Source organism: Limulus polyphemus, unplaced genomic scaffold (assembly GCF_000517525.1).
Source record: "Limulus polyphemus unplaced genomic scaffold, Limulus_polyphemus-2.1.2 Scaffold76870, whole genome shotgun sequence".
NCBI lineage: Eukaryota > Metazoa > Arthropoda > Merostomata > Xiphosura > Limulidae > Limulus > Limulus polyphemus.
Window position 1 is genome coordinate 1 of NW_013742466.1, and position 12,311 is coordinate 12,311.

Below are 12,311 nucleotides of genomic sequence, written 5' to 3' on the forward strand. Positions count from 1 at the left end.
TTATTTTAAAAAAAGTCACTAAGTGTAGTTTCCAACAATAACTCTAAATACAAAAAAAATGGAAGTCGGATTTTACTACATGTGTATTAGTCTGCCGAGCTTGTATGTTTTCAGAAACTTTGTGGGGCACTTTCCTCAGCTGTTTTCCATCTTTATGTTTATGTTGTGCTTACATGTTTTCAGCATGTTTGAGAGTCAACTTCTCCAGCTGTGTTTTATACATGTATGTTTGTCTGTTGAGCTTGCTTATTTTCAGAATATTTGAAAGTCTAATCAAATTAAAAAAAAATATATTCTTGCTATTTAAAATTGCCAAGCTAAGCCTAATTTGACAACCTGACATCACAGAAATTTCTTTTAGGAACTCAAAAATACATCAATATATATCATGTCTTATATTTAAAGTTGCTACGCTAAGCCTAATTTCACAAGGGCTATCTGCACTAGCTATCCCTAACATTACTCTTATAATAAAAGAACAACCTCATTTTTATAACAAGTGAATTTTGGAAAACAGTGTAAGTCCTGTGTAAGAAAATTCATCTATGATATTTCTGATTTCAACAAAACATTCGATGTCTTAAACTTTTGAATCATTAGAAAATCTACACATTAAAAGTGTAATTACCTTTAGGCCTTCTTTTCAGTCTATCATAAGCAGTCATCACAGTCTGAGTGCTGAAAACATTGAAATGAGTGTTAAACAATTTTTTCTTCAATTCTTATGCTGATGTGTAGCAAACACATGGCTAGCTTATCCTAAGGACTTAATCAAGCCATACTAAATGTTGTTACTAGACCACCAGAAATCTAAAGCATTAGCATATTGTTACTAGATCATAAGAAATTTAAGACATTAGCACATTGTTACTAGATCATTAGAAATTTAAGACATTAGCACATTGTTACCATATAACTAGAAAAACTACAGCTGAAGAAAGCATTAGCTTATTGTTACAAGACAACCAGAAAGCACACATTTTGTTATTAGAAACTACAAAAACTAAAGCTAAAACAATATCGGCACATTGTTATCATAATTAAATAATGTAAAGGTAGGACAGGGTTTTTCAGTCTTAGTTCATTCAATCTATGTTATAAAAACTCCACTAAGTTTACTACTAAGCAATTCCCACTTTACATGCACTACCAGAGACTTTAGTAAATTTAGTGACACGAATACTCTCTGTCTACATGGTATACAAAGGTGAATATCTTTAAACATTACAATAAACACTTACACTTCTTCAAGTGGATTAACCTGTTTTGCTTTGGCATATGGACTTCTCTGAAGGTCAATACTTTTTGTGTTAATTGTACTAGACCTAGACTCCAGTGAACCAACTGTTGCTTGCTGTAAGACAAACCACGAGATATGGGAAATTTAGAATATAATTATACAGATATACAAAAAATAGTTTAATTTCCTACAGTTTATAGTTCCTGATAAACTTAGAAATACTTTATTTATATTTTATTTTATGTTATGTTACTTTATTCATTCAGATATTATACCTGCACCAAACTATTTTCACCTTCAGTCATAAACGAAAATATTAAGTTTTCTTAAACAATGCATATGTGTATATGATACTACAATGTGTGTAAATATATCATGACATTTCAACAAGTATATATAATGACACTGCACAGATGCCAAAAGTGAGCACTAGGCAACATCAGGATGTCTTAGCTGTAATGTTATAGTAAATATTAAATAAGAGAGTTATTTTAACTTTAAAAATCAGTTACACATACATGAAGGAATAGTTATAAATATCAACAAAAGTTAGACAACCATGACACAATGTATTAAAGTTTCCTACAAATTATCACCCACTAACACCCACATTTACAAGCTTGGTGTTTAAATTTTAGATATATTAGGTTGATTTATTGATACAGTGTCCTGGTTTAATGAATTGTGATAACAAATTAGCCGAGTTTAAACACATAATGTCTGAACTTTTACTCTATAAATAATTAACTTCTACAGATATCATCAATAATTTCAGTAGGGAACTTCAGTTTCTAACGATACGAAGCTATCATATTCGTGTAACTTAGTAAACTTCAGTCTCTAACGATACGAAGCTATCATATTCGTCCAGCTTAGTAAACTTCAGTTTCTAACGATACGAAGCTATCATATTCGTGTAACTTAGTAAACTTCAGTTTCTAATGATATGAAGCTATCATATTCGTGTAACTTAGTAAACTTCAGTTTCTAACGATACGATGCTATCATATTCATGTAACTTAGTAATACTTCAGTTTCTAACGATACGAAGCTATCATATTCGTGTAACTTAGTAAACTTCAGTTTCTAACGATACGAAGCTATCATATTCGTGTAACTTAGTAAACTTCAGTTTCTAACGATACGAAGCTATCATATTCGTGTAACTTAGTAAACTTCAGTTTCTAATGATACGAAGCTATCATATTCGTGTAACTTAGTAAACTTCAGTTTCTAATGATACGAAGCTATCATATTCATGTAACTTAGTAAACTTCAGTTTCTAATGATACGAAGCTATCATATTCGTGTAACTTAGTAAACTTCAGTTTCTAACGATACGAAGCTATCATATTTCTAACGATACGAAGCTATCATATTCGTGTAACTTAGTAAACTTCAGTTTCTAACGATACGAAGCTATCATATTTGTGTAACTTAGTAAACTTCAGTCTCTAACGATACGAAGCTATCATATTCGTGTAACTTAGTAAACTTCAGTCTCTAATGATACGATGCTATCATATTTGTGTAACTTAGTAAACTTCAGTTTCTAACGATACGAAGCTATCATATTCATGTAACGATACGAAGCTATCATATTCGTGTAACATAGTATGATATAAAACTGCTATAGTTACCCACAATACATATATCTATTCTATTTTCAAGCACACTATATTATTTCAATAAAGAACTGTATCACACTTACTAAGCGCTGGATATTTTTCTCCACTATGTCAATGCTTTGTTTCCAACTTTCCTTTAAACTATTGCATGCTACATAAAAACATTACAACTTAATCAATACAAATATATATAAAAAATTTGAAAATAAGACAAACAATGGCTATTAAGTCAAATCTTCCTTTAAAATCTATTATCCCTACTGCTTTTATTTTGTGGATTAGTTCGATGCTTTTGATTTATAAATTTCTGTTTTAGAAATTTTGTTCAAAGCTACACAAAGGGCTATATGTAAATAGCCCTAATTTTGAAACTAGACAGTAGCAACTACTTTTGACACTTGAGCTAATTTTGCCTGGTTGAACAGTGAGGACTGACCATCGCTCTTACGTCATCCCAGTGTACAGAACACAATTTTGTGACACCATGAATTATTGGATTCACAGTCTAATATAAATGCAATAACACTTTTTACTGATATTGTATTTTCCAGAACTTTCAATCAGTGTTGAAGATGCTAGTAAATTTTCTTACAACGTAACTTGCTTTAACTCATTAGCCACAAGTGTAATAACAAATTATAGGCTTAGCTGCACAATGTAAAAAAAAAAAAGTTAACAAACATGGTTAAAAATTTGAATTAAAAGGTAACAACAATTTGAAAAAACTCAATTCCAGTTTGGCAGAGCAGTAAAATCATAATCTCATACAAATAATGCATTCTAGTTGCGAGATGACGATATTGTTGATTTGACCTAACTATACATTGACCTAACTACACTCTGTTCACCATAGGGAATCAAATCCCCAAATTTAGTGTTATAAATCGATTAACTTATCTTTGACCCACCAGGGGACAGCAAGATGATAAAATATTAAGGTCAAATTGCAAAAAAAAAGAGTCACTTAAAAGATACAATTACTAAAAACTGCTTCTTGGAAGACAAAATCTTACAAACATTTTTACAGAATTTCACCGACATGTTCATAAGAGTATCACCAAAAAATTGTAACAAAATTCAGTAAAAGTGTCAGTTGAGAAATACCCAACATTAACTACATTGTAAAATTTTTATTGTACAAAAATCTGAAATTTTTATAAAATTTTCTACTTAATTCTTGTTTCTAAATACAACAAGCAGTCACACAGTGTAATGTTTCTGAATAAGGCAATACTAAGTGAAGCATTTTTACATGTAATGCTTAACTCTATGAGCATGGGTTGGGGTCACAATGCACATGACCTTCAACATGGTGTCATGAATTTATTGTCAGATTTATTAACTATTCATCTGACCCTACATTGCTGATCTAGTGACATTTCAGGATAGAGGAGAGTAAATACCAGATACAGTGCACAGGGATACTAAAAATAATTAGATATACATTTTAAAGGTTCTAGAGGTTATGAAAATACAACATGCAAACTGTACAATGGACAAAAGTATTGTTATTCTTCACATGAACTGATGCACTCTGATTTGTCAGAGTCTGGGTCAGACTGAGGTCATCAATTCACAGACATTTCTTGAGTAGAAATACCTTTATAGAACATTTGATGTTCTGTGTACGACAGACTTGTAAGTTCTACTGAAAGCTTGCCACATTTCATGTACATACATATAGTAAGTCTGGAATTATGGTCAACATTTCTTCTCCAATAGAGGGTTACATTCGCTTAAAAAACCACCATAAAAATTAGCTATAATTCTGCAACTTGCTGAGACAACTGAACTGAAAAAACATTGCATTCTTAATACTTTTAAGAAGCTTTTCATCACTGCAGTTTAAACTGAGAGAGAAGATTCTGAATTTTTCTGACACTTCACGTTACCACTAATTATGTGTAAACAAAGTCAGTTGTTACTCACTCTTTCCATAAAAACATTAAATATAGTAGTTTAAATATTATTTTTCATAAATAGTCTACTCTATCTTCATCTAAAGATATTTTCAAATATTTATTGAAAAAGTATTTTTTAATGTGTAAAGTTTTAGCATCAAATTCATCACGCTGTTGTTATCAGAAGAGACCAACAATACAATCCTTATAACAAAGCATGCAAATGATTCAAATACTGAAGTGTCAATCCTCAAATTGTTATTCAGAAAACACAGAAGCAGGAATAACATTTTTGAAAAAAAACTATGATGACTAACTTGTAAGTTTAAATACAAATTTATAAACCTTTCAAAGTACAGGCTACAAAATTTACTCAGCTCTTCCATGAATGAGGATGTTTACACCTGTTATTGACTGGGTTGAGTAATGTTGTTACTTAATCCTTCTATGATTGAGGATGCTTACACCTGTCATTGACTGGGTTGAGTAATGTTGTTACTTAATCCTTCTGTGAGTGAGGATGATTACACCTGTTATTGACTGGGTTGAGTAATGTTGTTACTTAATCCTTCTATGACTGAGGATGTTTACACCTGTTATTGACTGAGTTGAGCAATGTTGTTACTTAATCCTTCTGTGAGTGAGGATGATTACACCTGTTATTGACTGAGTTGAGTAATGTTGTTACTTAATCCTTCTGTGAGTGAGGATGTTTACACCTGTTACTGACTGGGTTGAGTAATGTTGTTACTTAATCCTTCTGTGAGTGAGGATGATTACACCTGTTATTGACTGAGTTGAGCAATGTTGTTACTTAATCCTTCTGTGAGTGAGGATGATTACATCTGTTATTGACTGGGTTGAGTAATGTTGTTACTTAATCCTTTTATGATTGAGGATGTTTACACCTGTTATTGACTGAGTTGAGTAATGTTGTTACTTAATCCTTCTGTGAGTGAGGATGATTACACCTGTTATTGACTGGGTTGAATAATGTTGTTACTTAATCCTTCTGTGAGTGAGGATGTTTACACCTGTTATTGACTGGGTTGAGTAATGTTGTTACTTAATCCTTCTGTGAGTGAGGATGATTACACCTGTTATTGACTGGGTTGAGTAATGTTGTTACTTAATCTTTCTATGAATGAGGATGATTACACCTGTTATTGACTGAGTTGAGTAATGTTGTTACTTAATCCTTCTGTGAGTGAGGATGATTACACCTGTTATTGACTGAGTTGAGTAATGTTGTTACTTAATCCTACTGTGAGTGAGGATGATTACACCTGTTATTGACTGGGTTGAGTAATGTTGTTAATTAATATATCTGTGAGTGAGGATGATTACACCTGTTATTGACTGAGTTGAGTAATGTTGTTACTTAATTCTACTGTGAGTGAGGATGATTACACCTGTCATTGACTGGGTTGAGTAATGTTGTTACTTAATCCTACTGTGAGTGAGGATGATTACACCTTTATTGACTGAGTTGAGTAATGTTGTTACTTAATCCTTCTCTGAGTGAGTATGTTTGTACCTGTTATTGACTGAGTTGAGTAATGTTGTTACTTTACTGTTTTCAATCCCAGTTTACAATAGTACTTTTGGATATGTTGGTAAAAATGTTTTCATATATCAGTGACCTAGTGTTAGATTTAATGAAAGTATGGAGAAAAAGACTCAACTGAGACAAAACTGTTGAGTTGTTAAGGTTCTTATTCAACACCAATATTTGGAAAACTGACCTACACAGATTTATTAATAAGTCACTATGATGAAAAGGTATAAAGTGTGGTTACATAATTTCTAATAACTGTGTTGATGAAGGAAATTTGAAAACCCTTTTTTTATTAAGAACATTTATCAATATCTCAAGAATAAAAAAAAAAGAAAGCTAATGAAAGTGTCTAATGAGATTGTAGGTCTGATATAAAAAATAATAAGTTTTGAAATAGTATAAAACTAATAAAAGAAAAAAACCAAAATTCCGAATGTAATTCTGAATTGTTGAATGTAATATTTGGACGATAACAAACGTATTTAAATAACATATATGTTACTAAACAAGTTTAAAAAAAATCACATTATTCACAACATTGTAAGGGTTCATGTTGTTTTAATCAGTTTTGTTCCTGGTAATGGAAAACAAGTTAGCTATAAAATGTTATTGGGCAAGTCTTGAAATTCTTTGAATACTATCAATGTGATCATACACTTCTCCATTCCATACAAACTGAGAATTAAGACCGTTCAGTAGAAAACTCAAGAACTTTAACAAACAAAGATTTGTTTAACCAATTCACATTCACTAACAGCTAAATCATGGTCTAAACATATATCAAAATTAGTCCAAGTTTGAATTATTTCTAAGTACTAGAACATTTAAAACTGTTCTTCACCGAGCTAAAAAACTACAATGAAAACCAGCTAACTTATGATTATAAGAATTAAATGTTTGAGTGATTTGGTCCATACATGATACTACTACGTGAATGAACTTGTAAAGTTCGTTATATTATTTCCTCAGAAACGAATATGTTATTTTTTGCAATTTCTAATACATAATCTCTAGTCTGCTTTCTCATTGTTGAGGCAAATCTGAAGCTAAAACTTTAAATATCATACTGTTAGGTAAAAATTTCAATATTTATTTGATATAATTATATTTTCCTATATTTTTAACGACATCTCCACTTCCTTAATTCAGTTTTGAAATAATTAAGTTTTTCAAAGAATCAGTTAAAGCATTTAAAGTGATTATTTTCCTATACTGAAAATAGACTTCCCATAGGTACTCACCTCTCCTCACACGTATAGCTGTTCTTGTCAAATCTGCCCTCTATATGCAAAAATTTTTTTTCACATGCCACAAAACTTGAATTACCATGATCAACGTGGTTCAACTGCATCTCGCATGTAAATCATCATGTGACAGAAAACACTCATTTTTATTATATTCCTCTACTGAAAACAGATTTCCCGTAGGTACTTACCTCTACTCACATGTGTAGCTAGAGTTCCACAATGAATATGTAGAGGGACCAGTGCAAGGGATAGAAATAAGTATCCTCCAAAAGCATTCAAAGAACACCCATGAAGTGTGATCCCCATTAGGAGAGGAACATACATGGGATACAACATCACTTCTGTACCAGGTATTCTCTGTGCTAAGTGTCGAAATAGATGTTGCATACATGGGTGGAAAGTGGAAGGAGCACAACTGAAAGGGGAGAGAAAACCAGTTGGGTTGGAATCAGAACCACAGTATACCAGAATCTCAATCCCGTAGAAGAACTTTCTGCAGACAGGAATCTTGAGAAAACTAAAGTGGATGTGCTCAAAGGTGTAGAGTGGCTAGAACATGACAGACTGTACATGGCCAGTCAACTCAAGTCCAAAACCAAGCAGCATTGCAACTGAACCTCCAACCTGTGGTAGGAGGAGGGTCCACACAATCTTCACCTCAAGTTAAGTAGAACAGAAGCATATACTGTGCAAACCAAACTATGAAACGAGCACATGCTCAAATCCATAACCCACCATGCATCAAGGAACCCAACATCCGAATGACAGTAGGAAGAGATGTGCCAAAGTGGCATGTCACATTAAAATCAATCAGACTGATACTTCACTGTGCAACATCAGCCTCAGGCAGTGAACATACCCTGAGGTGGAGCGTGAGAAGAAGAACTGTTGTCCCAATCAACATTATCCTCTGGATAGGACCACACAGAAGCCACAGCACAAAGCCACCCTCCATATTCCACGATGCAGAAGTGGATCACCTCTAGAAATATATAGCAACTGCACTCTCCAGATAGAATTGCACAGAAGCTGGGTGCAACATAAACATGCAGGACCCACTGCGTGGAGATCCTGAAGCAAACTGAGTGTAAAAGAGGAAACACAATCAACACATGTGTGAGGATTTATGTTGATCAGTCCACTCTAATCCAAAACCACACATTGGGAACTGACATCCAGGTGATGGTAGGATGATGGATACAAATTGATCGGGTGAACTGCAATGTGATGGATCTACTCCAAAACAACATCATCCTCAAGATAGGACAGCACAAAGGCTGGAACTCAATAGCAACTTCCACATCCCACCACACAGAAGTGGATTACATCTATAAAATATAAGGAACCTCACCTTCTAGATAGAACCACATAGAAGCTGGGCACAACATCAACCTCCAGGACCCACCACACAGAATTAGAGTGCATGATTGGAGGGTCTCATGCCATCTACACCAGCAGAACACCGCTACCCTTTTCATGATCACCCATTGCACTGTCTTCAGTATTGGTATTCCTCCAGACTCTCCACTGATTTTGTCCACTTGTTCTTCTAGTGGAATATGGGTGGAATATCGCTTGGGTGGTGGACCATAGCGGAGGACTCCTGAATATGTTCGCTTCCATTTAGTAGAGAGTACCCTATTTTGAAAAGCAGACCTCTCCCGATTTATTCAATCAAAGGGACAGCAGGGATGGGTAGCTATCCCCTTCTGCTTTCCTCGTGTAAGTCCATGGGTTAGTATGGTCCAGAACAAGCATATTAATGAGGTAAATATATTGCAAGGAAAAACCTACTAGTGATCTCATGGAACACTCCATCTCAACAGTGCATTATAGACCATACAATGCAGAGTTGAGATATAAGAAGCATATCTGGACAGGCAATGCCCACCACTGAGCGGGATCCGAATCCTATATGGTATGTGCCCCTGGATGGAAAAATATATACAGAAAAGATAACTTACCCAGTTATGGCTGCACTGGAGTTTAAATGATGGCAACAGTGGGAGATAAGGTATGAGATGGAGAACACATGCCTGACTGAATAGTTTCCTCCAATGAAAGATGAAAGTGAGACTCCAGGAAAAATGGAAGGTACCCAATCACAAAGTCTACATGTGAATCCAAAGACACTGGAAAATCTCCAAAAACAAACAGGTGGAAAAAAAGAGCCATCCAGAAGTCATAAAAAATGATGGAAAAGTATATGAACCTGTGAAAAGACAGTGTCCTTCCCAATAGGATCCCAACAGCAACAAAACTACGTGTGAAGGGATATGGCTAAAGAGTAGAATAACGCCAATGTGGAGTAAGGATGGAAAGTGCATCAGAGAATTGGTGTAATGCCTCAGAAAGAACATGTATGTTGGACAAGTACTGTAGGAGAGCTGTAAAGGTAAGACAGAGGTGAGAGAAATGGATAGAATTATCAGGGACAGCCCCCCACATGAGCAAAAGTGACTACCTGCTGGGAGTCAAGAAAAGGTTGATTAGTCCATGGAGGATAAGACATGCTAACACAAGCCCTCAACTGAGAAACAAAATGCTCATCATGAACCCCAGTGTCAGGGGAAGGTAGGAAAACAAGGGTCTCTAATGATGGGTCATGTGTAAAGAAACAGTATCATATGAAAACAAGAAAATGGGACACACACCTGAGAAAGTATATCCATAAAAAAACAAAATTAGGCCTAGTATATTTCGTAGGAGAGGCATGGGAAGGCATGGCATAGGTAGGAGGAGGGAAAAAAAATCTTTTAGAATCCTCCTTGTCATGGACAGATTAGGAAAAAATAGAAGGAACCCGAATACTGTTGGGAGAAAAAGGACGTCTCATAAACGATCAATTTCCTATCGATTGATAGCCAAAAAATCCTCAGTCAAGACCTCCAGACCTGAAGCCAGTAATTGAATTCGAAGTTGTAAAACACAAGTTTTGGAATTCATCCTAAACTTTGAAGAAGTCAAAAATGACAAGAAAAAATCAGTAAACAAAGGTAAGTTATCATACCAAACTACTACAGACAAAAACTAAACTGCAGCAAATAAACAAATGAAATGAGTCACTACTTTGCAAAAAATGAAATTACCACCCAAAAAGAGCACCAGTGAAAAAGTCTGCACTCGATCACTGCCTAAAAAAAAAGTGATAGTTCGGTAGAACCGAATAGAGGGAGACACGTGCATCAGGAGGGTTGTCACGTGATGACTAACATGCAAGACGCAGTTAAACCATGTTGATCGTGGGAGTTCAAGGCTTGTGGCATGTCAAGAAAAAAAATTGCATATAGTGGTCAGCACTGAATGAGAACAGCTACACACGTGAACCGAGGTAATGTACCGTAATGGAAACATCTTTAGACAGGTTATTTTTTTCTATATTTGGGTTTATACCAGTAATAACCACATACTTTTAACCAAGTTTTTCAGTAACAGTATCATTAAAACTTCTGCTATCTAGTGAGTAAATGGTACAAGGTTTATCTGTTACAACAACAAAATAATATTAACAACAAATTAAATTTTTAAGTCTTATTGAAACTTTAGACAATGTGTTACATTCAATTCCTTAGTATTAGGAAAATTTAAGGAAATTTGACCTGCATAAGTTGGACTATTTTTCTTTCACTTAAAAAATGATAATTTTCTTTTTGTTTTCAAAGTAATGTTTTAAATAAATTAAATACAAAAATCAAACAGACTTTAAATTCAGAATTTTTTTCCCTAATATCTAACCTGTTCTTATATTTAATTTTCATACTCAAGTTTTTTATTTCAGCTCGATGATAATTTACTGCTCACTTTTAAGTTACAATTAAACGTTTTACTCTTAAAAACTGTGATGTAATTCCCTTACTTTTATATTTCAAGAATTCTAAGCTTATATAATATTTATATACTTCTACATAGATATTTTAAAGTTTATGAATTGATACAAAAACAACTGTGAAATACCTCTTCCTGATGGTTTGATTTTATACAAGATAGAAAATCTTATATTTAGAAGTAAAACTACAAGAGATAGGAATATAAAAATATAAAAGGTAAATTTCAAAGTTTCACATGACCCAATAGAATATAATTTACCCTAAATGATTTAACTTTTACAATTTACAAAACTTTTTATTCAAGCCCTTGACTAGCTACTAAAGAAACAAAAAGACATGCTCATAATTTCTCTAAATTTGCCACAACAGCCAAATGAAACAAAAAATTAACAAAATCAAGTAGTCAGTACGAGAGTCTATCAACAGTTTAATTAAAATCCATGTGTACATTCAAAACTCATGTAACAGCCATTATACATAATCGTACAGAATGTTACTTCAACTTACACAGTCCAATATTCTTAGCTTGTTCTTCATATCTTCTGAGGTCCTGTTGAACACTATAAAAGAAACTGAAACCTAAAGTTTGCCTTACTTTAAATTATACATCTCCTCCTTATAAGATAACGAATCTTTTAATTAACGAGAGGAATCAAACCATTTATAGATCTTTATATAATTTCAGTTACAACCAATCAGTGCCTATTCTTTCTTCCATTGACCATATTTTGGAATTATAAAGATAACACACAAAGATTTAAGATACTTCAACTAACCTTGCCTGGAAAAACTCTGTGACTGCTGACAACCTGCACATTTCTGTGATCATTTTCATGGTCTTTTTGTGAATTTTTGAGGTTTTGGACATCATATACATTCTGAAGAAGAAGAAAACAAACTCTTGTTTACA

The 12,311-nt window shown here is 33.6% G+C and overlaps 1 protein-coding gene across 1 annotated transcript; it reads right to left on the reverse strand.

Annotated features, from left to right (window-relative positions):
• Nucleotides 1-557: 557 nt before the first annotated feature.
• Nucleotides 558-12,278, reverse strand: LOC106477657 (inhibitor of nuclear factor kappa-B kinase subunit beta-like). The gene is made up of 5 exons (XM_022381162.1): nt 12,178-12,278; nt 11,909-11,961; nt 2,952-3,019; nt 1,242-1,354; nt 558-678 (listed from the first exon to the last, which is right to left on the reverse strand). Exons 1-5 carry the CDS (start codon nt 12,276-12,278, stop codon nt 606-608), a joined length of 408 nt encoding a protein of 135 aa, XP_022236870.1. The 3' UTR covers nt 558-605.
• Between the last annotated feature and the right edge of the window lie 33 nt (nt 12,279-12,311).

Coding starts and splice junctions, on each gene's coding strand:
- LOC106477657 (XM_022381162.1), bottom strand. CDS start 12,278: ATGTATATGATGTCCAAAACCTCAAAAATTCACAAAAAGACCATGAAA. Junction 1,355..2,951: donor AGAAAAATATCCAGCGCTTA/GTAAGTGTGATA, acceptor TTTGTCTTACAG/CAAGCAACAGTTGGTTCACT. Junction 679..1,241: donor GTTAATCCACTTGAAGAAGT/GTAAGTGTTTAT, acceptor CAATGTTTTCAG/CACTCAGACTGTGATGACTG.